Source organism: Notolabrus celidotus, chromosome 1, assembly GCF_009762535.1.
Source record: "Notolabrus celidotus isolate fNotCel1 chromosome 1, fNotCel1.pri, whole genome shotgun sequence".
NCBI lineage: Eukaryota > Metazoa > Chordata > Actinopteri > Labriformes > Labridae > Notolabrus > Notolabrus celidotus.
In genome coordinates, this window is record NC_048272.1 from 7,338,952 (window position 1) to 7,366,503 (window position 27,552).

The 27,552-nt window shown below is 38.3% G+C and overlaps 3 protein-coding genes across 3 annotated transcripts; all 3 read right to left on the reverse strand.

Annotated features, from left to right (window-relative positions):
* Positions 1-802: 802 nt before the first annotated feature.
* Positions 803-6,251, reverse strand: prkar2ab (protein kinase, cAMP-dependent, regulatory, type II, alpha, B). Its single transcript, XM_034686307.1, has 10 exons — positions 5,984-6,251; positions 5,599-5,622; positions 5,371-5,510; positions 4,613-4,719; positions 4,372-4,525; positions 4,043-4,144; positions 3,862-3,936; positions 3,686-3,751; positions 3,308-3,446; positions 803-1,032 (listed from the first exon to the last, which is right to left on the reverse strand). The coding sequence occupies exons 1-10, from the start codon at positions 6,249-6,251 to the stop codon at positions 908-910; spliced, it is 1,200 nt and encodes a 399-aa protein (XP_034542198.1). The 3' UTR covers positions 803-907.
* Positions 6,252-7,791: 1,540 nt separating this feature from the next.
* Positions 7,792-13,320, reverse strand: slc25a20 (solute carrier family 25 member 20). Its single transcript, XM_034686394.1, has 10 exons — positions 13,188-13,320; positions 12,959-13,080; positions 11,959-12,051; positions 11,735-11,862; positions 11,556-11,646; positions 11,353-11,470; positions 10,701-10,773; positions 10,481-10,590; positions 9,801-9,925; positions 7,792-8,468 (listed from the first exon to the last, which is right to left on the reverse strand). The coding sequence occupies exons 2-10, from the start codon at positions 13,064-13,066 to the stop codon at positions 8,406-8,408; spliced, it is 909 nt and encodes a 302-aa protein (XP_034542285.1). The 5' UTR covers positions 13,067-13,080; positions 13,188-13,320; the 3' UTR covers positions 7,792-8,405.
* A 1,382-nt stretch (positions 13,321-14,702) lies between these two features.
* LOC117814616 (NCK-interacting protein with SH3 domain-like) lies at positions 14,703-27,055 on the reverse strand. The gene is made up of 13 exons (XM_034686068.1): positions 26,706-27,055; positions 25,708-25,820; positions 25,412-25,619; positions 24,180-24,255; positions 23,425-23,978; positions 21,570-21,740; positions 20,580-20,666; positions 19,905-20,043; positions 19,718-19,798; positions 19,306-19,434; positions 19,074-19,163; positions 18,816-18,988; positions 14,703-16,386 (listed from the first exon to the last, which is right to left on the reverse strand). The coding sequence occupies exons 1-13, from the start codon at positions 26,874-26,876 to the stop codon at positions 16,162-16,164; spliced, it is 2,217 nt and encodes a 738-aa protein (XP_034541959.1). The 5' UTR covers positions 26,877-27,055; the 3' UTR covers positions 14,703-16,161.
* Between the last annotated feature and the right edge of the window lie 497 nt (positions 27,056-27,552).

The window sequence follows — 27,552 nt, forward strand, 5'->3', positions numbered from 1 at the left end:
ATACATGGTATTGCATACTTCTGAGTCCATGCCTGAACAGCACAGTAAACTAAACTGACTTGAACTTTATTTTTGCAAACACTTATATAACGTTGGCCTGTAAAATTATGAATATTCTGATAACTTGTACCTTAGCGGCTATTAAAGTTATCTTATCTTATTCAACTTTCCTGTTGAAACTTAAACATTAGATCTAGTTTTACAATTTTAGTGCAATGTTAAAACAGCTTTTCAATAGAAAGGGAAAGTCACCTTTATTGACTTAATCAAAATCTATCGGTCTGGAAGAGCTGCATATGTGACACAAAGGAAACCTTTTTGGGCTGCAAAGGGAGCTGCTTGAAAGTTGTTTAATAGTTACTGATGTTTTAAGACTTATTTCAGGAAACAAAAGCATACAGGCTCTCTGTTACTCACTCCTCATCTCTGCTTTGGTCAGGCGACTTCATCAGCTACTAGAAATGATCACCTTGATGTTAAACTGGTTCACAGATTGCAATTTGGTATTCGAGGCTGATGGTTTGACAAAAAAAGACATTTTAAAATAAAGACTTATCTCTGATTCAGCTGCAATAATGTTAGTATATCAGTGAAACCTGTCATGAGGATGATAATGTTACTTACGATGGTTACTAACAAGTAACTGACTGCAGCTCTTCTGCTGAAAACAATATTTTACTTCTCATTTAAATATATGTGCTCAACCTTAACTCTTCTTAAATCTTGTTTGGCGAATAACCAGGCTTTTCACATAATGAATTATTTATGACACAAAAATGGATTTCTTTGCAGAGCTGTGCAAGGAACAGTACACTTTAATACAAATAAAACAGAGGGGAGATACTCATGTGTTACACATACCACCACTATGCTTGACTGAAATACTAGTTCATTTTATAAAATACACCTAATGTTTTAAATCAACACTGGAGCCAAAGAGTGCCACCAGCTGGTCTTCATACTGGGAAATGTTCCTCTTCATGATGTCCATACAGGGTCCCAGCAAACGCTCAAAAGCCTGGATGTCAATAACTGAAAGAAAATAACATTGGGTTATTTTTGTTCTCATCCTTTGCACAGAGGCAGACCGTGTTGCATAAATACATTTTCAATGAACTCTTTTCTAAAATATACTTTTTAGTTTTTCTGTCTTTGGTTTGTCTCACATTGGGCATATGGGGCATGCTTCATGTATACACTTTGTTTTTCAGTATTGATGTGGTGTTAAACAGAGGGTTAAGAAGAAAAAAGAACCTGCATCAGTGGATATCATTTATAAAACTACAGTGCAACACCAGGAATCCAGATTTATGGATTTGTCTGACTTATCTCTGTGAAAGAGCTCTGTAATCCTTTGCAGGCTTAAGACTTAAGTCCTTGAAGTTTAAAATCAAGGATATAATCAGGTCTCTAAAGCCCACATATCAAGACCTCCCTCATCGGTTGCCTCTTCTGACCCCTTCTTGAGCACATGAAAAGACTGAAGTTTTTGAGTGTAATTATTCATAGATGTCATCTGACACATGTCGTGTTTTTGTTCCTAACATTTATGTTGTCTACCTGCTCCACCTCATCTCCTAGGTGTTGCTAGGTTGAAATCAGGGGACTGTAGACCAGATTAATGTATGTTGTCCAAACAAACACTGACCTGGTTAGCAGCATATTGCAACAACAAGTAAGATTTGTTGAATGAGGTGATATGTGTCTGCTCTGGTATGATCCAGTTTACAGTAACTTATCACTACCACTACAGACACATTACTCCGCTCTTGGTTGGTAAATATGACGTGTGAATTTTTTTTGGAAGAATAGTGGTGAGATGCTGAAACTTCCATGAGACAACTATTTGATCAAATTTTAAGCCACAAACAGGGGGCAAAGTTGAATTTGAGTTAATTGAGATCAGAGGGTTGGGTATGGCTTGGTTTTATGAAGGGACATTGATTTCAGTAGAAATATGTTTTAATAACTCTGGAAAAGAGATCACATTCTCCTCCTGTTTTTTTAATAGTATATTTTAATAGTATTATCCAAAATTCATTGTATTGTTTATTCCGAGAGACACATTTCTAATTCTATTTCAGTTTTGGTATTTGGTATGGCAACACTGCAAAGATGATGTTAGACCAAATTAATTGTTTTAATATTGTGGCTATTTTACTGGAACCTATAAATTATTCCCTGAAGTTATTAGACTAGTTTTATTATATAGAAATGCAATCAGTTCAAACATTACTTCATATAAGCCAGGAACAGAACACTCCCTAAAACAATCTACTTGACATGTCAGAACAACATAAAGAGATTCTGGGGGAAATAATATTTTAACTCCACTTCCAAAAAAGTTGGAAATCATGGTTTGTGCAAAGACAACATTTTGAATATTGAAACTGAAAAAAGTTATTGTTTTGTGAAAAAACATATCGGAAATTTGGTGCCAGCAACATGTTTCAGGGGCATGTCAATGTGTTGCATCAGGTTTTCTTCAAGCATTGCATTTCAAATGAAAGTCCAAAAAAATAACTCCAATGTCAATTTTTGGTATTTTTGGTACTCACTATAGGGGGCTGGTTTACTCCAGAAACATGCATACTGTTTATGTATATGTTGAGGAGCTGCTGAATCAAAATGAGTTGTCTTTCCACAGAAATTAGGGTTACCATTTGTTTCTTTTATGATTCCAATCCATTTCTCTCTTGCTGTGGCTCAGCATTTAGATAAGCTTTATCAGATCTAATGGTTTAGTCACAGACTTTCCCAAAAAGTGTTATACTTTTCTTTCACAAATGTGGGAATGAAATTGCATTAAAATGTACAAAACATAGAAATGTATCTTTCCGGGCTCAGCACTCCTAAACATCCGATCCTAGAATTGCCCCTGCTCTGTGTCCAAACTTTTTTAATTGGAATTTAACATTTCGCTGAGATTAAAATATCATCAACTGTCAAGAACTCATCCTGAATATGGCAGAACTATTCCCTATGATTTCATGATAAAAAACATGTCCAAGAGTTGGCCATAGATATATATTCAAGTCAAAGAAAAGGGGCTTTCTTTGTTTAAAATTGATGTTTCAATACAAATTGTGTTAGAGCTGGCATCATAGAGGGGATGGATGTCTGTTACAGTAGACCCTGAATACTAAGATTGCTTGCTTTGATGATAATAACTTTGATAGGAGTCAAGCAGCAATCCTTTTTTTGTCTGATTATTGACACTACTGTTTGATTAGTACTAATATAAGTGTAATACTGATTGTTCTAGTGCTACTTCCTCAACAGTGAGAGAGACACACTGGTGACATACCTAACAATTTGGTTTCCCCCACAGCATAAACAGATGCTGCTCGAGGTTTGTTGTTGACCAGCGCCAGCTCGCCAAAATACTGTCCCCGGGAACATCGAGCGACCTCCACCTCAGTGTTATCCTGCTGACCTGCCTTCGTCTGTAACATACACACACAAACACAGTCATTAACTATCGTTCAACATCATAATTATTATGTCTACTGAATAGAAAAAGTTAGCACAGATACAGATCAATTAGAATACACAAAGCAAACTCTGAGCTCTGCAGTCATTTACTGCAGGATCAATGTAAACTTTAATCAAACCAGAGAACTCTAGGCCTCCCTTAAACAAAATCCAACAACCGAAGATACTACTCAGAATATTGAATGCTTACTTTGCTTTTTATCATAATCTTCACCTCTCCTGATTCCACTATGTAGAAGCAGTCAGCATCGTCCCCCTGCAGGCACAAGAAAACACCTAAATCACCACATTCATTAACTGTAACCTGCTAAAATCAAACAAAAAAAGGCAGCGAGAGATAGGGCAGCAAATGCCTCATAATAACACCTGTGTTATTATCCGCTCTCCATCCTTGAACCCTCGAGCTCCCAAAACATCCACAATCTTCATTCTCTCTGAGAGCTGGTGAAAGAAAAGGAAAGAATTTCCCCGATAAAAAAAAGACAACACGACTTTCATCAGCTCTACAGTTGTTTTGTCTGTAAAGAGTTTGGTATTTGATACAAACCTCTAGAGACTTCAGCAGAGGAACACACTCAATGAAAGCCTCATAAGTCCTCCTCTTCTTTGCGTTGTTTCTAACAATTAGTCTGTGGAATGTGGCTCGATCCTGAAAGATTTTCAAAAAACACTTTTCAAGTGATTTATCTTGGTGTCAGTTTTACTTTGAATTTTATTCCAGCAGCAAAGTGGACTTGTAGTTATAGATGTATTTGAAAATGTCTGACTCAGTCTGAATCTTAATCTTTAACTCATATATTATTAGCCTCATACACTCCTTTAGAAAGTGTATGCTGCAGTGATAAACTGTTACTCAAAATGCTGTGTATGACTCACCAGCCCCCACAGAGCGCCCTCCTGTGTTGCAACAATGGTAGCAGCTCGCGGTGTGTTGTACATGAGAGCCAGCTCACCAAAGCTCCCCTTGTTGTCATACTTTCCCACACACACATTCACTCCCTCTTTATCCACCAAAATATCATACACACCCCTGAAAAATAGACAGACACAGACATGAACCAAAAATCATCATCCAATTCTAACATATGAGGTTGAACAGAGCATTTCTGTCCCTCACTTCTCTATGACGTAGAAGTTATCCCCGTCGTCTCCCTGGTCAATGATGTGCTCCTGAGGTTTGACCAACACCTCAAACATGCCGTCCAACACCTCAGAGAACTGCTCCTGGAGGATTGTAGAGAAGAAATGTTTCAAAAGTGAGGAAACTCAAAGTGCTTTACATAAAACATACAAATACAAAAAGACATGATAGTGGAAACAAAGGTAAAATACACTCACTGTTTGTTTCAAAATACTGCATACAAATAGTTTGACTTACTGGATATGATGCCACATCATGCAGAAAATCAATAAAGATCCAGGGAGGTACAGTGGCGGTCAGTTCACTGTACACCAGTGGGCTTATAGTTGAAAACGGGGGAGTGCTAGGACTGAATAGAAAATTCTTATCGCTGAATTTTCAGTGAGGTTTTAATAAGTTAAAACAGAAATATGAAGCTGAGACAACTGATGTAACTCAGCATCATAATGAAAATGGATACTGCTTCTGTAGTTTGGATGTAGTAAGCAGAGCATATGATTAGAGATGTACTCCAGCTCTGAATTATTTAGTGCTTTGTCATTCAAAGGTAGGATTTACAGGTTATTTTTAGACAAACTGGACACAAGTCCAAAAAGCTTAGACTTGAAAAGATGTTTCACTATATGTGTTTCAGTAAGGACTCCAGCAGCTCATACTCAACATGTTCAAATCCCACCCCCCCAAAAAAAGTAATCAAAGGACAACTAGTTTGTCTCATCCTTTCTGTACTGTACCGGTTCCAGTGTTTTGAACAGTAAAATGTCTTTGCAGGCATCCTGAAGTCTGCGGCGCTGCACGTCTGTCTTTGGATGAACAACCCGAGGTTCAGAGTCGTCATCCTCGTCATCGTCAGGGTTGTATGCCTCTGCACAAACTGCAAGAGGACATGCAAGTTCAAACACTGTGCAGTGTACAGTCAATATGGTTTAATATGGGTTACATAGAATGGTCTACTTACTGACCTGAAACTCTGCGATTGTATTTGCCTGTTGTTGATTCTGTGGGGAGAAACACAGTGGGAATGCATTTTCAAAATTTAAATAAGATATTCATCCCTTATTGCTTGACTTTCTGCATGACTTCTTTTTTTTTGTACATTGTGTTTTTCTATTTACAAAATGAATTGCCTGAGTTAATCAGTGATTTTGCATCATGTGATCTGAATTAATGTTAAATGTGTCTTATGTGTGTCTGTACACACTTCCCTGCTCTTTATACACAGGGAGGTTTGCCTGGCTGTAACATGTCAGTCATAGTTTTGAGCTTGTCTTTCCATTTTCTGTGTGTGCTGTTGGGAAATGCTTCTTTAATTTGGAGCAGGAAACAAAAGAACATAACAGTACTTACTAATAGTGTCCTCCTCCTCCTCCTCCTCCTCCTCTTCCTCATCATGCTCTTCATCGTCCTTATTCGACTTGGTTTCAAAAGTCACTCCTTTCCTTGAAGGTTTGAAGTTGCGTTTTTTAGCCTTTGGCTCCTTTTTTTGACTCTCCAGAATTTTTGTAAAATGCTGCACGGCAAATTCAGCCAAGTTTAGCGGCCTGCGACGGAGCACCTCCACTGTGTACCCCTGCAGCAGCTCCTTCAAACCAGCCGGTATCTCCACAGTGCTCATCACTAAAGCTCAGAGGTCACAGAGTTTACAATGAACCACAAACACAAGTTTGAAATATCAAATTTCAGCATCAGTTTGTCTAATAGATTTCATTAAAGTACATCTGTCTGTACTGTCATCACAGGAACGATGTGATTCCTCCTCCCTTTGTCCCACACTCTCTCTAACAGTCAGCAGCTTATTGATTTTCTGTATTCAGCACGGCCTGTTGGAAAGTATTGATCAGGACTTTTCACATCACATGTAATTAAAGGCTGTCAGATGGATTATTCATCAGAACGTGATAATATAGCAAAGAAACAACAGAGAAGGAGAGAGGGAGATGTTTGTTTTTAAATTTCAGATGTGAATCCATCTCAAAATTCTGAAGGGATCAACAACGAACAAGAAGTAATTCCATTTTCATAAAACAGAAATGGTAAAGGGAGGGATAAGAATAAACCAGGTGACAACAATTAACATGTCTTACAATAAAAACATAGGTGCAAACTTGGATTTAAGCCCTGTTGATTACTTTTGTTGGAAACTCTCATTAAAGCTTTTAAAAATGAATTCATGAAACCATGTTGCTGCAGGAGTCATATTCTGCATTTTGATCTTCTTTATCAGCTGTGTGTCCACTGCAGGAACCTTCCCCCAGGGACTACTGTGGGTACATCAGGAGGTATGCTAAGTCAAGGAACAGTCCCCTGGACTTATTTAACTCCTAAAGAGGTCCCTGTTTAGGGAGTACTACTTCTCAAAAGTACAAGGACTTTCAGGGTGGGACCTGCAGTGCTGAACAGTTCTGATTGGCTGATCATTTGGAGCAGTCAGGACAATGGAAGAGCAACAAATAGTTTGACTTACTGGATATGATGCCACATCATGCAGAAAATCAATAAAGATCCAGGGAGGTACAGTGGCGGTCAGTTCACTGTACACCAGTGGGCTTATAGTTGAAAATGGGGGAGTGCTGAATAGGACTGAATAGAAAAGTCTTATCGCTGAATTTTCAGTGAGGTTTTAATAAGTTAAAACAGAAATATGAAGCTGAGACAACTGATGTAACTCAGTCCTTCCCCACTTTCCCTCTGCCTCCATTTGAAGTCACACCCACAGCTGAACAGAGCACTCATCATGAATCTGGAGGGACTAGATTTGTCTACAAGCTTTGAGGCAAACTCCCCTTAACCATAATCAGACTTAACAAAAATCACTCCAATGTAAAAAAGAAAAAAATTTCCCCCCCTTCTCTGGTGTATACATGTTCCATTTTTGGAGTGTTAATTGATCTTTTTTGTTATAGTATTGGTGGATAAATTTTATGAGTTTCCAGTTTTATTTCTTACATTTTTCCCTTTTTTTAAAAAAGCATTGTCTTTCTTTTACTATTATAAATGTTGTCTCGTGTAAATTTGAACTATATTTGTTTGGATCTTTTATAGCGCTGGTAAAATTAGCTTGTTTCATTGTCAAGACATCATTGTTTGCCCCATAATAAACATAATCAAATAATACAAATAAATTAAGAAAATAAGCTAAAAAAATGCCAAGTCTATTTAGTAAATATGGATTCTCCTTTTTATTTCTATACATGCTGATATTCACAAATCGTTCATTCAATCTCATAGTGACTACTCTCATAATTTCACATTTAAACAAACAGAAGGCGTACTTATTGTTGCTGGCCACAGGATGGAATGTGACCTGACAGACTGTCTGAAAGGTGTGTATTGCTGACAGACTTAACACACAGTACAAAAAAATGCACCTCTTTCCTGATATGTGTACCTGCTCGCAGATAACAAAGGTAAGGCACAACATGTTCAATGCACTCCTTTTTATATCATACAAACATAACAGATTAAAAAAATCAGGAAAGAAGTCAAACAAAGAGGAGTGAGAACATTCGACTGTCTGTTCGTTTAAGAGTGTGTGTCTGTGTACCGGCACCAGTGCAGAGTCATCAGCTCCGAGTTTTCAGCAGGTTTAACAACTCCTCAGACTAAACACTACCTCACACTTCAAAATATGATCAAGTATATTTTTTAAAAATTGTTATAATCTCTTGGTATTGTATGATTCTTTAGTTTGTGTGTGTTCTGCTTATAACTGCGTTGTGTTAAACAGTCCTTTTCCAGGTATCACATACGAAGCAATCAGCAGCCTCCATCACAGGTCTGGTGCGAACCAGTTCAGGAACTTCATAGCGAGCTCAAATCCCAGGAAACAAGCCTGAAAAAAAGAACAACATTTACAAAGCAGTTGAGTTTGTGTCAAATAGTAATGTAATTAATCATTTTTGTTATTTTCCTGTGCAGAGTATAAAATGTATTATTTAACCTCAGCTGATTTAAAGAATAACTGTGCCTTTATCTACCTTTTGCTGATGTTTTAAGTATCTATCAATTAACTTTTATTATGAAGGTCTTTACTTGGTAAACTGACCTGGAACTGAAAAATTTACAAATCTGGATGCTTTCATTTTCGATTGAATGTTCTCATTTTTATTAGAAAAAAAAACAACAACAAAAAAGTGTAATTTATCCCTCATAATACTTGTAATAATTGGGTTCTTCTGTGTTATGCATGTCCAAAAGGAAGAGGTAAAAATGAAAACAATTTAAAAGCAAAGGAACTCGCTTTTTGTGTATATGTAGATAGACTTTTCTTACTTAGTTATTTTTATTATTTATCTTTTATTTTATCAAGTCTTCTTTTTAACTATATCATGAAGTTTATGGGCTGCTTATCCCTCTATAAAAGGATATGTTTTATTTTTAAAAAGATACACACATGAAATATGAAACTCGCAGTTGTATGAACAGTCTCTTTTTGGCCTATGTTTTTTTTTTCCTTTCTCTCATTTTTGTTCCTCTATTATTTTGCCTGTTTTTGTTTTTGTTTTTGTTCTTACTTCATTTATGTGGGAAGAGATGTAGGGGGTGGGGGGTTAAAGGGAAGTAAAAAGTTTTTTTGTGATGGTTTTGCACTCAAAAAAGAAAACGATAAAAATAATATTTAAAAAAAAAAAGGAACTCACTTTTTATACTGCATCTAGCTCGTTGACTGCAATATTTTTAGTTAATCGTGAGTTGTGGTTACGTTGTCAGATGACAACAGTCAGTATTAGTGAAAAAGTATAGAATATGAGGATGAGATCATAGGAAAATACTGATGCTTCTCTGTAGCAACTGTAACAGACGGCTAATACCAAGAGAGGAAGATTCACTGGTTTGAAATATACATTCCAGTGGGATGAACAAAAACATTTTTTTTGTATACTGAGGTGTTGAAATCTATTTTGTGTATTGGTGAATCAAAATACTGTTTTGCTTACTTTTGGTCCTTATCTGTACATCCTTTTTAAAAACACTTGCACAGCTTAGTGTAATGATTAGAATGCGCTTTGGAGTATGTAAATTTAAATGGATCAACAAAACTGCTGCCTCTAATCATCGAGGTCCTCCTCGTGGGGCTTTTTAAAGTGGAAACAGCTTGATGTCCGATATACCATTCAGCCCTCCTGAACCCTGCACAGTGTAAAAAATAAGTCAGTGTACTCACTGCATTAGCAGGGAAAGCTCGAAGCATGACAGCATTGAAGCCTTTATAGAGAGAACCCACTCCCTCCTCTCTGACCAGCTCCCGCAGAACATCCCGGACACCGTTTGGATATTTCCCCTCCGGAGCTGAAGGAAAAACACATACGTTAACTGAGCAAATGACACGTTCTTATTCAGACGCATTTGCTTGCAAGACAAAAAAAGATTTCCCAAGCATACAAAAGAAACAAACTAGATCTGTTGTTGTTGTTTTACATGTCATCAGACTTTTTTTCAGTGCTCTGAATATAAGAGTACCTGGATATTGAAGAAACTTAGACAGTAGAAAAACACAAACTGTTTACAGACTATCTCATTATTCAAAGTTTTAAAAAGCACCTTTTAATGCCTTACAGAAGTTAAATCTAAAATGAATTCAATACCCGGAAACATAGCTGAAAAAAATACTTGACTTAAACAGTTAAGTGCTAACATTGAAAATAAAAAGGGTAGAAAAAAGGAAATCCAAACACTGAATCAGTAAAATAGTGTAAAGAAGAGAGAATTCAGCAATAGTCCTTTACATTTCATTAATATAGCAGTAGATGTATAAAATAAAGACAGCTCATAAATTAAACCAGTAAAAGCATTATCTGTGAATGAATCAATAAACTTTAAAAATTGTTTAATATAGAGACTGACCTGTCTGGAAGCGAGACTTGAGCACGTCGGGTGGAATTGCAACCGCCCAGTTAAAGATCCCGGCCATTCCTCCAGCAAATAGCACGCTAGGAATACTGAGTTCGTTGTGACTGCAGGGAAAAGACAACAGGTTCAACTCATCAGCTGAAGCCTTTTAACTGTATCACAGAGGGCTGTACATACTGTGAGGTAAAAACAAATATTGACCACAGTTATTCACCTTTTCCCTGGAGGTGTGAGGAGGTTTTTTAACCACTCATATGATGTGAAGTACATCCCACTGGCTGGAACATCTGAGATATGGAACAAATAAGAGTTTGACACACAGTATGTGAAAAAAAATCTACATTCAACTGCTCCGTTACTATATTGATAACAGTAAATATTTCTACTTAAACATAAAGAAGTGAAGTTCTTCTGACAAAATACATGAGGTGAAAGATCACAACTTATACACTTTTTTTTTCCTTTCTAGTTTTTATTAACCTGAAAAAGATGCTGAATCAAGTGATACAATTTAAGTCAAGAAATCAGTTTAATCTTTTGAGCTACATAAAGAACAAAACAACAAATATATACAATAAGAAAAAATCTATATATAGATATATAGATATATATTTTTTCACCTCTAACAGCAAGATGTTGAAGTGCTTTATTGTGTTTGTTTTCCCTCAGGTATTTTCAGTTAGTGCTTTAGTGAGCAACACTAAATGTAAACAGCACCTTTGTTTGTCTACAGGAAACCCCACGTCATAATTTCAATGGTTTATGTCATTTTTCCATGTAGTGTTCTTGTTATTCACTCATGCTTCTTAAATGTTAAATTTAACAGCAACTCCTCAAGTTAAGACTCAACCAGATCAAAGACTAACCTCTCATGAGAGTCAGAGCAGTGCCTTTGTAGATGCCTCTGATCCCATACTGTCTGTACAGCTGTTTGACACAGTCCATGGGTCCAGCATACTTCACATGTCCTGTTGATGCCTGGGTCTGCATAAATAAAAAAAACACTATTCCAAACAAGACCTCTCCAGAATGTGAAGTAATGAAAGCATGGCCAACCACATGCTCTGACCTGTAGGAGGCATTTGATTCGCTCTCCAGGAGCCATAATGGCTGTGGTGAACACTCCAGACAACATCCCAGCAGCAAACAGCTGTGGATACCTGCAGGAGATGGTGTGATTACATGTTATCATCCAGAGAGAGTTAGGGACAATTACAGCACAGCCTATTTCAACAAAGCTTCACCTACGTCAGGATATCATTGGGAGTTTTTTGTTGAAGTTTCTTGCCCAGTCCAAATCCAAAGAAACAGACAGCAAACATAGGAGTGACTCCAATGATGGGGGCAGCCATGCCTTTATAGAGACCTTTCATACCCTGTAAGGAAGAGGATGACGAGGAATACATCAGAGGAAACACTGGGAAATATTTTATCTTATCCATGCCAGAGATGAAGGCAGTTTGTGTCCTAACCTCTTTGGCTAAGGTCTTTTTGCAACAATCAATGGTTCCAGAGTAAAGAAGGCTCTCTCCCGGTTTCGGTTTGGGCTGAGTTTGTAAACGCACCTGAGAAAAAAAAAAAAGTGCACTTAGTTTTCACATCACATGGAAAAAATATAAAATAATCCCAGTTGTGTTATCTTTATATACCAATTGTAACCCCAGTTCAGCTCCTTATTGGTAGGGTTTGACATCAACTATTACACAGGCAGTGATATAAAAATATGTAGTGTAAATATTTCATGAACATTAGCCTGGTTGACACATCAGTTAGTTCAACATGTTTCTTCTGGATGAGTAAACAGGAAACTGTTTGCTGACCGTTATTGCTGTAATAAGTTTACTCAGTAAGAAGTTGTGATGTTTTGTTTACAATGTATTACTCAGCTCCCAAGAGGCCACACAATTTCAATGTGACCTGAAATGATAAAAAACTATTTTTGAAAATGTTATACATTGATCGGGTCACTTCATAGTCACAAGACGTGTCAAAGTTTTCATGAGGAGCCATCAAACTCTTTTTTTTCCAACATGTCTGAACTGCAATGATGTTATGACTGACCAATGAACAAGCACTGACATAACAACAATAAGCAACTATTGGCTACATGGAAGGTTCATCAGACTAGCTCCATTCAAGAGTATTGATCTATCTGCTGTAGGTGTAATGAAGGAACAGGTGACATCTGGCAGTAAGGGGAGCCATTACACCAGCAGCGAGCTGAGTCATATAACACTATCTGTCTGTATGTGGGTCAAAGGGCTGCAGCAGGCTGAGCTGGTACCCGGAGCTCTCTGCAGTGACATTAACACTTATATTAACCTTACTGCAGATTTGCACATATTTCACTCTGACATATGTTTGTCTGTAGTAACTAGCTCCATTGGCCGCTGTGTCATTGGATGCACTGCCCAGGTCGTATCCTAACGCGACACACAAAGTGTAAGAGAGGCACAAAAGCGCAGATATCACTTTAATCGTGTCGAGTGGATGTCCCGCGAAGACTAGGCAGACCCCTCCAAAGCCCCCGGCGAAGAAGTTCTTCAGCGGGCTGATCTGCTGCTGCGGCTGTTTGGACATTTTGACTTTCCGCTCTGCAGGAAGACAAAACACACAAAACCGCAGCGCATGAATGAACCAGGGAGCGAAAACAAACTCACCCACATTAAAAAAAAACACGATACAATGGATACCATCTCACCTGGTCGACTGTGGCTCTGGGATGTGCGTTTGTGATCTGCTGTCACTGCTACCTGGTGGACCTTTCACCCACTTTGTTACCCGGACTGGTTAGACTGCCGCACAGCCCTATACTGTACGTCTCTGTTTGCTGCCCGGGGAGAAACTTCACTTTGTTTGAAACTTGAGGAAATCAAACAAATTAATAATACAAAATAATCACATGTTGACACAAACACATTTCAGTTTCGTTGCACTTTGACCATGTGAAATTATAAAACCTATGTTAGTTCGCATTAATACGGAAGAGGATAAGGGCCACAGGAAAGAAACAAAACAATTAAGGTCAATTTACTATTATTATTATTATTATTATTATTATTATTATGAGAAAAATAATTCTGAGATTAAAGTCAGAATTCTGACTTATTTCTCATAGTAATAATAATCATAATCATAATCATAATAATAATTTAAAAAATAATAATAATAATAAATTGACCTTAATTGTTTTTTATCCCTTCTGGCCCTAATCATCTACCGTGTTAACGTGAATCAACATAGGTTTTATAATTTCATATGGTCAAATACAAGTGTAACGAAACTGAAATGCGTTTGTGTCATGTCAATTGATTTTTTTGTTTCATTTTTTAAAAATTATTATTATTATGAGAAAAAAAAAAGTCAGAATTCTGAGAAAAAAAAGTCAGAATTCTGAGATTAAAGTCAGAATTCTGACTTTTTTTTCACAGAATTCTGACTTTATTTCTCATAATAATAATATGAATTAAAAAAATTGACCTTAATATTTGTTTTTTCTCTGGTGGCCCTAATCCTCATCCATTCATTAACACCAAGCATGTTGTATTCAGTTTATTAAGCTTATTCCAGATATAATGTTGATACTACAGATGGAAGACACTGTGTAACCCCATTCACTGTTTATTCACAATACTATATATTTAAAGTCTCTGTAACAATTTGTTGTTAGACCTGTAAGTATATGCAGGTGCATTTCTAGAATGACTTAAATGTTCTCTTGTATACTGTAATTCAGAAGTAGGTACCATGAATAATTGTTTTGCGAGCAGGGGCTATTTTTTTTAAATCAATTTTTCATGCAACCATTCAACGATTATTATAAACAATGCTATACACATTTTTTTAAATGAAGGAAAGCAGAAAGAAAACAAAAGGCAAGGTGGAAAAAAACAGATACCTACACTACACATACGAAAGTCACCAGATGAAAATCAAAATATGTTTTGATTGCAAACTATGGAAAAATGAGATACAGGACAATGAGTAATCAATTTTCTTTCATATTTAGCCCTAAGAGAAAAGATACAAAGGTGCTTCAGTCTTCTGCTTTTGATCACACTCAAAAGTTAAACTTTAGTCCAAGTTAAATCAAACCTCTACTCCTTTAGTTGTGTCCTGAGTTTAACACCGTGACCTAGAATTTGTTAAAAAAATAAATTTGGTTTCATTTTCTATTGCACATAGTTTTCATCTGAAATACCATTCTGACCACTTGCACTGTTAAAATATAGCTTTATTAGTTGTATTATTACACAGTTGCAGCACTTTTGCAGACAATGTTAATAATGGTAAGAAGAGACACTCACCCCCTTACACTGCTGTAAACAGACACAAATAATTATTGAATGAACAGTAAGATATTATCTAAATACTGATATCACTTCTCTTGGGTTGTGTCTACCTTCTCAGAAACAAGTTTCCAGGGAAGTCATGCCAGGGACAACAAAAAAAAGTCAAAGTTTAAAATGGGAAACGACAATCACTACATCATGGAGAAACAAGGAATTGTTTATGTCAGTGTCAAGTATTGAGCATTAAAACTCCAGAAGACAAACAAAATACTCAGTACTTCCATTCCCTTGAATTTCAGAAAGAGAATCGAATGAGATGAAACACTGAAATTAATTGTTTGAATAGTCAGGGCAAACACTTTCATCTCTAAAAACCTGTAGCTGATATCAGCCAATACTGATTTTATTACAGCGAGAGTGCAAGCTGCTAGAAAGCCTTAGTGCAGCACAGTAAGATCGAACATGAATGCAGCATACGGACAAATAGTCCAACAGACGAGAATCTGTAATATGTCAGAGTTCTGATGCTTAAGGAGTTTTACATATGTAAGTGCAGAGCGACCATCTTTAAGTGTTTGAAAAGCTAAAGAGACAAAAGTACCAGATTCAGAAAAGTGCAGTCACAGCCACAGGAGACATCTGATATGTAGCAGCAATTACGCAGCCAACTGCTTAGTAATGATAACAAGGTCAGAATGTGCTTTTATCACTATATTTCACTAGGCTTTTAATCTAACTATGATGAACATAGAGATGAATGACAGAGAAGTCCGTTTTAAGAGCATTTGATCTATTAAGAAAATAATGCTTTTCAGTAACACACAGTAGTTTGGTCCCATTTACAGGGAAGCACATTAAGGGTGAAAGTATTCTCACAACAGTTCAACCTATGGCACTATTATCTGTAACATTACTTCCTGAAAGATCCGCCTTTTTAATTCAAAATATTTGACTTTGTTTTAAAAATAAGATTTGTTAAAGGTAATTTTGTTCAGAAAGGGTTTAGTCTTGGTTGCTGTTACTTAAACTCAAAATACCGAGTACATACAGGTACCTCATGTATGATTCTTGAAGTTGTTATTGCTAGGAACCCACTGTGAAACAGCTTTAAGGTTTGGCCTATATTTTTGGCTATTTTTAATCTCCAATACTGACTAAACCTTACATGTTTGAGCATTTGTCATATATTTTCTTCTTGGAGGAAACATACCTCCTACGGCAAAAATAGCATGCAGCAAGCTGCAGCCCTGGACAGATTCCAAGAGAGAATTGGCAAAACTGGCACAGAAAACGGGGTGTTCAACTCCTCTTCTTCAAGCTTTTTTGTACCTCCCTGCAGCAGACAGGAGCAGACTACAGTGTGTGAGTCTGATACTGATATGGTTAGTCCTGGTTCTCACAGATCTGTGGAAACTCCTTGTAGATCTGCTGTACGATTAGCTTATCCATCTGCTTTGCTGTGGCACACCCGTCCTCCTCTCCTGGATCTTCCTCCTCCCTGAGGATCCTTTGCAGTGCCCCCTGCAGGTCAGACAGGCGGTGTTGGTGCTCAAGGTAGTCCGTTGAGCGTACAATGGAGTGCATGAGGGAGAGATACTCCATTCGCAGCTTTATAGGGAGAGAAAGAGAGATAACAATTAGTCAAGGAAATAAACCGCTCATACATCATTATAGGACATTTTGAGAAATACAATTATTCAACATACACTACTGGTCAAAAGTTTTAGAATTTTTAGATCAATTTTTTTTATTGAAAATTATGTAGTTCAATGTCTTATTGTGATCTGAAATGAAAACATTGACGAAATAAACAATTGAATTACAACAATAAATCATGGAATCAATTCATAAACCAAAATGTAGTCTAAACCTTTGACTCATCAAAGTAGCCACCTTTGGCAGATATAGCAGCTGAACAACACACTCGCGGCATTATTTCTACAACTTTCAAAGCTTGACTAACCTCAATTGCTGCAGAACAGCAACCCATTTCTTCTCCCCTGATAAAGGCCTTTTCGTGTAATTCTGAAATGTACATTATTTTTTCAGTTTTGGGTAATCTTACCTTTTTTTAACCTCTGGCACTTCAACACTTACCTTTGTACCATTTCAAGCTATTCAATGGACTTGAACTGCTTGGATTTTAATAAAAAGTGGAATAATTGGGGTGTTCTAAAACTTTTGACCCGGAAGTTTATTTAGTTAGCGTCTGTTTCCCTCTGATGTTAGACTCAGGGTGGAACACCCACATGCTATTAAAAGTTGTGTTGCTGTGTTCCAGGATATTCATGCAGTGTGTTTGACAATTATTTTCATTTTATCACTTCTCTATAAATGAATAACTGATAAGACAAAAGATGAAAATCAGGCAAATATCCACATATCTCTAAGTAAAACAGCATATTTTATAACACATTGCTCACCTTTAATTAACAGCTAATGCTAATGATGGCACTTCCTAAATATTACAAGTTGTACTTAAAGTAGTTATTTTCTCCACTTTAAAATTATGTTAGCGAGGACAGAAGATTAGCTAGGAAGTGCTTAGCTAGTTATTTGCTGTAAGTTAACATTAGGTTAGCTAAGAATATAATAATTTACTTATTTGGCTGGGAAGTACTTTAGCTAGTTGTTTGTTCTGAGCTAACATTAGCTAGGAATTTAAGAACTTTACTATTGTGTTGTGTAAAACTGCTAATAGGAAACATTAGTTTTCAACACTCATGAAATATTATCTGAGTATTAAAAGGACAATATCGGAGGACAGCAACAAAGAAAAACTATTTGACAGTATATGGAGCAAGATTTATGAAGCTCTGTTGACTGAGAGAAGACACAAAATCACCCGATTACAATATACTCAAAGGCAGGGGTTCTCAAACTTTTTTGGCTTGTGTACCCCCTTTCAAAAACAATTTCCCCCTTGTATGGCTGAGAAACAATTTCAGGAAATGATATGGGAAAATAACATGTATAAATGTATGCATGTGGTTTTACAGTAACATAATACCATTGAAATGAAAGATGACACAAATTCTATACTTTTTCAGAAACAATTAAAGATTGAGGCAGCTAGAACCTTTGATGGCCCAAGGAGCACACAGATTAATTTGTGTCAAACAAGAAGCATTTCAACCACCTGTCCATTGTTATCCTCCTAGCCGCGCTTTTATTAGCATGCAAATGTACGTGATTGCTTGCTGAACAATGACGTCAACAGACAGAGGTTGTCTGGTCCAAGCAGTTTTGCAAATAATATATTTTATGAATGAATATGCTCAATTTGGAAATTGTGCCCTATTTGATGTTGCACTGAAATAAAAAATAAATGCTGTTGTAAAGTTGTTTTTAATCAGATTTTTTATTTTTTATTTGTTGTGATGCAACTTTTTTGCATTTTTTTTTACATTTGGCAGTACCCCTTGCAGTATTCCTAAGTACCGCGTGCACCCCCATTTGAGAATCACTGAGTCTATAAGTCGGTGAAGTGGTAGGGTGGACAAGTGTAAACATGTCAGAGTGTGTGTAAGGGATACAAACTACCTGTGAGATCAATCTAATATAACTGTAATGTGAATGAATAACACAAACAGCATCTATGAACTGAAATTTGATTTTCTTTGCTTGTTTTTGTTTGTTTGTTTGTTTGTTGGTTGGTTTTGTTTAAATTAAGATGACTAATTATTTGAAACACAGAATGTACTGACATATTTTGGCCCTTGCACACTTAATAAAATAAAATAATATTAAATGTTAAAAAAAGGGGAAAAAAGGAAATATTATTTTTAAGCCACTTCCTAGCTACGAGAAACATTTTCTACTCAGTGACTGGATGCTAACGTTAGCTGTTGTAAATGGGCTCTCCAATAGATTGTTTTACATTGAAATGTTTCAGATTTGTCTCTGTATTTTCTTTGTGTATTTTCTTTTCATCAATCAAGTAATTGATCAATTTAGAAGCAATAAATAATTAATAATCTCCAGACCTCCTTAGTCAATTCACTTTCTTTCTAATCTGTAGTTTGATTTAGTCTCACCTTATCTCCAGGTGAAAGGTCAGATATTTGCCGAACAGCGATATCAATCATCACCATCATGTCAGTGCTGTAGAAGATGTCAGCGGTCTCTCTGCTGGCAAAAACATCTTGCAGAAACTTGAGCACAGAGTGCGGTGCGGGTGGGGTGTGTTTGAACATACACACAGGGTCATCTGGATGGGAGGAGGAATAAAAGTGAGTAAGGACATTGAAATCCTAGTTGCTAGATGAGAGGCATGACAAATATTGGTATTTTACCTCCCCTGTTCAGAAGCAGCAGCACTTTCTCTGACAGGATCTTGACATTTTTCTTCTTCAGCTCCTGCATGATCACATTGTTGCTGGGTGCTGCAAACAGAAGACAAAGAAAGTATTTATTTAAGTGAATTGAATGCAGCCATTTTTGTTTTTTGTAGACTTCTACCGTGAGTTTCTTGCTATGACTAATTAAACCATCGGCTGTGAAATGTTGTATGGTGGCTTTCCTTACCTGTGTGGTGCAGGTTGAAGGACAGTAAGAGGTTCAGGAAGATGTCAGGCAGCTGCTCAGTGGGATCAGAGGGAAGCCCGTCCTCCACCACGCCCAACAGAAACTGAACAAAGTCTGCATTCAAGTGTTCTGAAAGCAGGAAGGGAAGGGATTATGTCTTAATAAAGCATACATGATCCATTTAATACAACCTTTAATGGATGAATCACAACTTTTTAGATTAGCTTAGAAAAATAATCATAATAATCAAGTCAGATTAAAAGAAGGAGTGTTTAATCATGGAGCCAAACACAAAGTTGTTTTTACTGTTTTGGAATAATAAACGTAGTTCACAAGAAGTGCTTGTTTCTATTCAGAGGTAAAATCATACACAAGAGTTTGTAAGAAACAATCAGCTTTAAATATTTCTTACCATAGTGGTGATATGGCACCTGTTCACCCATTGAGAAGATCATTGTAAGAACCAAAGCAGTGTAGCACATTTTCTGATGTTCTAGGGAGAGTAAAACAGGCAAGAAAGAGTCAACCACAGTAATGTGAAAATGTTCAGCTTGAGGAGTACTAGGTGAACAAGAAACTATGAAAGTGAAGAAGTGCACCTTGTGTGTCAGTCTGAAGGTCCCTAGCCAGCTCCATTGGGAGGATGGAGTTGAGGAAGGTGGAGATAATGGCAGCATCCAGGCTGCACATGGCCCCGAACACTTTAAGCAACAGCAGCCGTAAAGACACACGGTGCTCCTGCAGACACACAATTGCATAATGAGCATGCGCTGACTGAATGCACACAAAGCATCCCAAAGATACAGCTAAATATTTTACTAGGGTAATCCAGGCTAAACACTGGTGTTTCTAAAAGATGCTAAGTCTTTTTAGAAAGATAAACATGTAATGGATGGTAAATGGACTTGTACTTTTCTAGTCTGTCTGATGACTCAAAGCACTTTTACACACTACTTGTCACATTCACCCATTCATACCCATTCACTTACTGATGGTAGAGGCTGCTAATGTAAAGGGCCATCTCATTTGTACACATTCACACACTGCTGAACAACAGCGAGAGCAATTTGGGGTTCAGTGTCGTGCTCAAGGACACTTCGGCATGTGACCGCAGGAGCTGGGATCAAACCACAATCTAATCAATAGACGACCGACTCTACCCACTGAGCCACAGCCACAAGTAGCTGACAGCAACGTTTCCCTGAGCACACATTATTATTATTTTTTAGATCAAAAGGTGTTAAAAACAAATGTCTTCATTATCATTTAATTACCATCTGATAATATGAAACCAGAGACAGCACATTTTCGGAGTGGTTGGCCTTGCACATCCTCTTGCACACCTCAGGTTCAGCATCAGTCTGGGGAGGGAAAAACAATCAGCTTTCAGTTGTAAGCTATGCTAAAGTAACATCATAACTATGCTAGTTTATGATCTGCTGTGGTTCCTGAACACACCACAGGATTATGGATCCCATTAACAACTCATCAGGACATCAAAGCCATGGTCTGCATTCTGGTCAGGACAAAGTGCCAACATAGAACATTTGGCAGCCTGAAGAGTTTACAGATTCAGTCCTAAACCACACTGTTGGATTTGTAGAGTCGTCTGAGCCGCTCTGATCCTATCAAACATGTCTGGAATTTACAGCACAACATCTGGATGAGTCCTGCGGGGACATCACAGACTGATCCCACGTAAAAAACTTCACATATTATAATGATGTCAGCTCTCCCTGGAAAGTGTCTTTCCTGACACAACTGAATCTATTTCAACTCTGTTAATATAATACATAAATACTCATGATGGATCACCAGAGATATGTGTCCCATGTTTGTTCAATACTTAATACCTTCACTGTGGGAAACCCTGAAACTTTTATTTTCAAAAGTGCTGTATAATAATAATAATAATAATAATAATAATAATAATAATAATAATAATAATAATACATTTTCTTTATAAAAGCGCTTTAAAAGATTCTCCAAGCGCTTTACAGGAAGATGAAATTATACAATAAAAGCAAAGGAAAACAGTGCAAAAAAAGAAAAAAGAAAAGAAAAGCAAGGCAGCAAAATAAATCAAACAAGAAAAAAAATCAATCAATTATAGTTGACAAAATGTATGACAAAATTATCTTTGAAATCTAATTTTAGATGTGTTAAAAAATCACTCAGGACTTTTCAATGAGAAAACAGAGACACTTATGACTTTCAAAACATCTGCTGCAGGTGAGAGAGGTCAGCTGCTCTGTGCATCGTACCAGTATTTTCAGCAGCTCTTCCAGGTAGCAGGCGATGAGAGCGTGGTCTTCATGAAGCGCCCAGCTTCGCTGCTGGGAGTCATCTCTGTGACGTGCAAGGTCACTGAAGATCACCTCCAGCCTCTGTTCATCATGACAAACCTGACCCTGAGGTAGCCCTGCGCTCAAATCCTGGAGAGAGAAAAAACATCATGACACACCTGTTTCTGCTGATACCTGAAACATAGGCGTTTCTAGCCCATTTTTGGGGGTGGTGAAGCACCTCTAAATTGAATCCAAGTACCCTTAAAATTTGAGATTTTTTTTTACTGTATGTCCAAGTTAGCTAGCTAGAAAAGTTTAAAAACCACACAGTACTTGGTTGAAACGTAATATTTTAACAACAAAAATACAGCAGCTCCCCTGCGTTTTACATGATGTGCATTGCATTTCAAATGAAAGTCAAAAAAATAACTCCAATCTCAATTTTTGGTATTTTTGGTACTCACTATAGGGGGGTAGTTTACTCAAGAAACATACATACTGTTTATGTGTATGTTTAGGAGCTGCTGTATCAAAATGAGTTGTCTTTCCCCAGAAATTACGGTTACCATATGTTTCTTTTACAATTCCATCCATTTCTCTTTTAAATAACAGCATTTAAATAACCTTTATCAGATTTGATGGTTTAGTCACAGAATTTCCCAAAAAGTGTTATACTTTTCTTTCACAAATGTGGGAATGAAATTTCATTAAAATGCACATAACAGTGAAGTGTATCTTGCCCGGCTCAGAACTCCTAAACATCCAATCCTAGAAACGCCCCTGACTTGAAATATCAGTCCAGAGCAAGACTTCCTCTTGGAAGGAATTGACAACATTTTAACAGATTTTAAACATCAAAGTAAGATAGAACAATTGCATGGTTTTACATCTTAAAACTTGCATTAATTGTAGCAAGATGCTTTTAGCTGAACATTGACATAATATCATCTATAAAGAGATTACATTTAGCAAGACGTGTTATAACCGGTAATAACACAGCCAGAGAATTAGCCGTCATTCTTTCAAAGCTGCATCTCAAATATCAGATCACATCAGATCAGATTAGATTCCGTGAGACAGAGGGTAAATATAGTTGCCTAATAAAGTTGCTACATGTTGCACCTGAAATGAGGCCCAGTATTTGCTTTCTTCACATCTCTATTCTGTTTTTTTAGAAGCGAGATGCTATACTATTATCAGCTTCAGTACTGGGTAGTAGGTGTACACTGGATTTATTTGCAGCTTCACACTGCAACAGAAAGTGGTTTATGAGAGAGTTGAAAGTGACAGTGTATTTCTGTTCCAGCCATCTGGTGCAGTAGTAAACATAAAAACAACACATTAAATTTGAAAGCTGACAAAACCACAGCCCACACGTTAGTTACGTTCACCTCTCTGTAATAGAGGTGTTTAGTGACCCATGTTAAGTGTCATAAAGAGCAGACAGGCTTTCTCATTGGATGAGCAGGGTCCCAGTGTGCGCAGGTGTCACCGTGTAAATAGAGGATGCAGCCAGAAGCTTTCAGTGACTCCTGTTTGGGAGTCACATAACTCTTCCCACTGTCAACAACCTTACACCAAAAAGAAAAAACAGAAATGTCTGCCAAGGGAGAATCAGTGGTTGATTTCCAGCTTGGTTTGACACTGCAAACGTTGCCTCTGCAGGGCACAAACAGGAAATGAGTGAGTGATACTGTGAGAACTGTCCTCTCTGAGAAATGTCAGCTAAATGCAGACCAAGCTGTAACACTAAACTACACCGGTATTCTCCTTTAAGCTGGCAGGGCCCCAGGATGCTGAATCCACATAATGTAAAGTAAACGTATCTGACCTTGCTCTCCACCAGAGAGAGGAGGACCTGCTCCAGAGCAGAGGAGGACTGAGGTAAGGCTGTCTGCAGGTGACCCACCACCACGCCCACGGCGACCCGCGACAGCTCGTAGCTCAAGCCTGTGTTCTTCCGTACCAGTTCGATCAACTCGGCCCCGATGGTCATGGGAACTGGCTCAGGGCTAGTGGGGCTGCCAGGAGGGCTTTCAGCGACAGAAGGGGGGGCAACGGGCCAATCAACCTCCGGCTGGTCCTCCACAGCAGGTTGTGAAGGAGGAGGGGTTGCTGAGGACTGGGGAGGCTGTGGAGCCGGGCTCTTTTTTACAGGAGCCGGCTGAGGAGGGGAGTCAGAGGAGGGCACGTCCAGAGCTGGTGCAGAGGGCTTCACACGGGATGGCACAGGGGGAGGGGGTGTGCTCGACACACTGGGCAGACTAACATCAGAGGAGACCAGAGAGTGGGTGGAGCCAGTATCTAGAGAGGTGGTGCTGATTGAGAGGGAGGGAGCAGGAGATGGAGGGAGGGAGGACACTCTGGAGGGGACCTCTGGCTCTACTGAGAAGGAGAAAGCAAGAGAGAGAGGGAGAGCTCCAGTTACAAAGAGGAGAGAGAGTAGGAGTGACCTGACTAAGAATAGAGTGTTTGTGAACTAGCAGTTTTTGAACAAAGGTGCAGCAGCCAGCAAAAAACACTGTACTGTGTTAAATCTATAAAACAAACATATTAATAATGCTGTGCATGCACTGCTGCTCTCACCTGAGCGTCGATTGTTTCGCTGTTTCTCAGGAGGAGGAGGTGTGGTAGGAGCCGCACGTCGAGCTTGAGGAGGAACCTGCAGCGGAAAGCAGAAGTGGTTTAAATCAAACATGTACAGCTTAAAGTGCGGGACTATTTATAAGTGTGTTTTTATGCATCCAGCCTTGCTTCCCGTCCTTAGAACTTTCATGTTACAACTGGTTACAACTGCAAATCAAAACCCATTGTATTCAGATTGTATGTAATGGATCAACATGAATTGGTCATAATAAAGTGTGATCCAGTGCAACAGATCGCTTTTGGGTTAACTTGAACCAGTGGCAGAGCCAGATAGTTTTGATTTGGGTGGCCAACTGGGGCACTGACTGTTAAGGGTTGGCCAGGCGTGGAAAACATTAGGGGCTTACCCCAAGCCTAGGAGGGTTACTTCCAATAATCACATCTACTTTCACTTCTTTTTATAAAATAATTTTAAAAAATATATATTTTTGTGGATTTCTAATGTTAAAAATGTAACTCGAGAGTATCAACATTTAAATCTGCTGAACTGAACTATTTACGAACTCAAAATGAAGATGATTGTCCAAAGTCAAAGCATCAACAAAAATAATATTCAAATCCACAGAAACTACTGTCTCTGCAGCTTGTTGAAACACAATAGCTGATTTCAATATAAGTAATGCCTCTGACATGGCAAATAGCCAGTCATGGTTAAGAATTTCAGGGTGGCCACAGGGGTGGCCAATCAGTTTTCAGAGGTGGCCAGGGTCACCCCTGGCCATCTCCTGGCTCTGCCGCTGACTTGAACATCCAACAGATTTCTACCTTTTGGACCACCTTTGTTTGTTAATGAAAAAGTAAAAGTTTAAATAATTATATTTGAATTCCTGGTCATAACACAGTACAATGCAAGGCAATGCAGTTTTATTATGCAAAATTTAGAATCATATTGGTTGAATTGTCATTTCAGTCACATAGTCACCATAAGAAATAATCAATCCATGTTTTTATCCATGCTGATGAGTTGTGTTTAAAACTTGTGTTGATTATTAGGGAGTTATACTTGCAAACCAGCAAGCAAACTCAATGGACATGGCACTTCCAAATTATTAATTAAAAGTGTTTAACATAAAGAAAAGAAAAAAGGGTGAAAAAAACAAAGAAATAAAATGAGCTTCAGCAGCAGACTCTGAGGCATAAACCACGTTGAATTTTTAAATCTTGTGTGTTACCTGGTAAAAACCCTGTTCTCCCTGCATATTGTCCATGCTTCCTGATAGTGGCACGCCCCCCTGTCGTCCATAGTTTTGGTTAAGGCCGTTGGGCGGAGGAGTCTGGCTGAGAGAAATTTCACTGCTGGAGGATGGGATGCCTTGTTTGTGACTGATGGATGAGGAACTCCGCCGTGCAAGAGTCTCTTTTCTGTGATGAATCAGCTTTCTACAAGAGGAAGAGATAAGGGTTCATAGACAAAAAAACAAACATAAATCAGTCCTTTTTAAAATGTATTATTTGCTTTTGTACTCACTGAAGAACGTCCCTCTGTTCCAGATTGTATTTGCCTCCATTCTTCAGAGCAACATTGTGGATTCCCTCAATGGCTCTGTCTATCGACTGCAGCACCTCGTCCTGCTCTGGAGCCTGGCAGAGAAACACACAGAGACAGATAGAGAAAACATGGACTGATTAAATATTCATTGCAATAATTATTAAACTTTAAACAAAGCAGATCTGCCGCTCGGGGACGTGTGTGACTCCGGGCAGGATCAAACTAGGGCAGTTAACGAACAAAAAACTGCTTTTTAATCACTGAGGCTTCACATTCAGGCTCCTGAAACCTCCACAGACAATGGCATTTTGAACAGGAGAGAGCATACCTATCCTGCTGCTGTGAGTGAGCCTGTGATTTCATTAAATACATGCTCTGACTAGTTCACTGTAAGCTGGAGTCCTTAGAAAATCCTCACTGTGGAGCACATGAGGGTGTGACTGTGAGAAAATCCAAGTGGAAGGAAGTATAGCTCCATGTTTAACACAGGGGGGAATAGTTTGGATAAGCTTTTGATGACAAAACAGAGACAGAATCACAACAGCATATTAGATTAGTTGATTATAAACAGAGGCTTTGTGTCCTGGTGGTCCTGTCCTTGACTCTGTTCTGTCTCATTTCCTATCCTGTATCATCCTGACAGATCCATCCTTTCCTGTCCCATCTCCTCTCTGTCGCAGTGAGCAGCTGCAGTGCAGAAGGCCAAGTCCCCCATGATGCAACCCTTGCAAATTATTTATGTTTGGCTTCAGAAAACATGCTTTTTCTTCCTCCCAGTATCCAACATCCAGCTTTCACACGGACTGCCCTGCTGCACACATACTGTAGTAGTAACACGGGACCTGTCTGTATCGATCCCATCACCGTTAATGCGCGTTCACTAGATTTGACTTCACCTCAGGGTGCGACTTGGTCACAGCTTGTATTCATAGAGACAAAAGAGTAGGGGAATTGCCGGTTCAGAAAAGGGGTTTCACCTGTATTTTCTCGATGTATGAGGACGGGATGTAGCCGGTGTCCCCCGAGCTGCAGCGGGACCCCAGCCACCAGTGTTTGTTGCTCCTCTCCAGGATTAGGAAGCTTTCTCCGGCCGCGAAGTGAAGCGAGTTGGGCTCCGCGGATCGAAACGCGTACAGTGACCGGTACATACTTTACCAGCACGTTTACACGCCAAGACGAGGCGGGCAGGATCAAATACAGGCGTACGAGGAATCAGAGTCTCCTTGTGAAAATATCGGCTGTAGTGGAGGTGATTTCAGAGAGGTTATGATGGCATGGCCCCGGCGGATCGCTGCTGAGTATTTACAATATATCACAGACCCGATCATCTGACCTGTTACCTGTTACCACCGCAAGGGGCGCTGTTACTGCGCGGACACGCCCACCAGACATTGTAATCAAACGCCGAGCTGGTAGTTCATCGTTCATCTTTATAATACAGGTGTATTAAACCTTCTTTTGATACTCAGAGATGTCAAAATTATTCCCATTCATTACTCAAGTAGAAGTATAGATACTAGGGTTTAAAAATACGTATGTAGAAGTTATCATATCAAACTTTTTACTCAAGTAAAAGTGTAAAAGTACTGGTTTCAAAACTACTTAAAGTATAAAATTTAAAGTAATGTAAGGGGAAAAAAATCCAATCAAGGACAAAAGCTTAGGCTGCACCACAGGGGCCTATAGTGCACTACCCCACCTCCCAAAAGAAACATTTTTCTAAAGGCCATAATGACTATAATATTATATTAATATGTTAATTTTGAAATATTTGGGTTGCACCTGTTTCAGCCGCGTTCATACCCATTGAAAATGAAGGCATTT

Excerpts from the sequence above, each read along its gene's own strand:
- slc25a20 (XM_034686394.1), bottom strand. The coding sequence starts at position 13,066 with ATGTCCAAACAGCCGCAGCAGCAGATCAGCCCGCTGAAGAACTTCTTC. Across the intron at positions 12,052-12,958 it reads ATCCACTCGACACGATTAAA|GTGCGTTTACAAACTCAGCC; the intron begins GTGATATCTGCG and ends TTTTTTTCTCAG. Across the intron at positions 11,471-11,555 it reads GAATCAAATGCCTCCTACAG|ACCCAGGCATCAACAGGACA; the intron begins GTCAGAGCATGT and ends TTATTTATGCAG.
- LOC117814616 (XM_034686068.1), bottom strand. The coding sequence starts at position 26,876 with ATGTACCGGTCACTGTACGCGTTTCGATCCGCGGAGCCCAACTCGCTT. Across the intron at positions 21,741-23,424 it reads TCTCTCTGGTGGAGAGCAAG|GATTTGAGCGCAGGGCTACC; the intron begins GTCAGATACGTT and ends TTCTCTCTCCAG. Across the intron at positions 18,989-19,073 it reads GCTGCTTCTGAACAGGGGAG|ATGACCCTGTGTGTATGTTC; the intron begins GTAAAATACCAA and ends CCTCCCATCCAG.
- prkar2ab (XM_034686307.1), bottom strand. The coding sequence starts at position 6,251 with ATGAGCACTGTGGAGATACCGGCTGGTTTGAAGGAGCTGCTGCAGGGG. Across the intron at positions 4,526-4,612 it reads AACTTCTACGTCATAGAGAA|GGGTGTGTATGATATTTTGG; the intron begins GTGAGGGACAGA and ends TCTATTTTTCAG. Across the intron at positions 1,033-3,307 it reads GGGGGAAACCAAATTGTTAG|TTATTGACATCCAGGCTTTT; the intron begins GTATGTCACCAG and ends ATTTTCTTTCAG.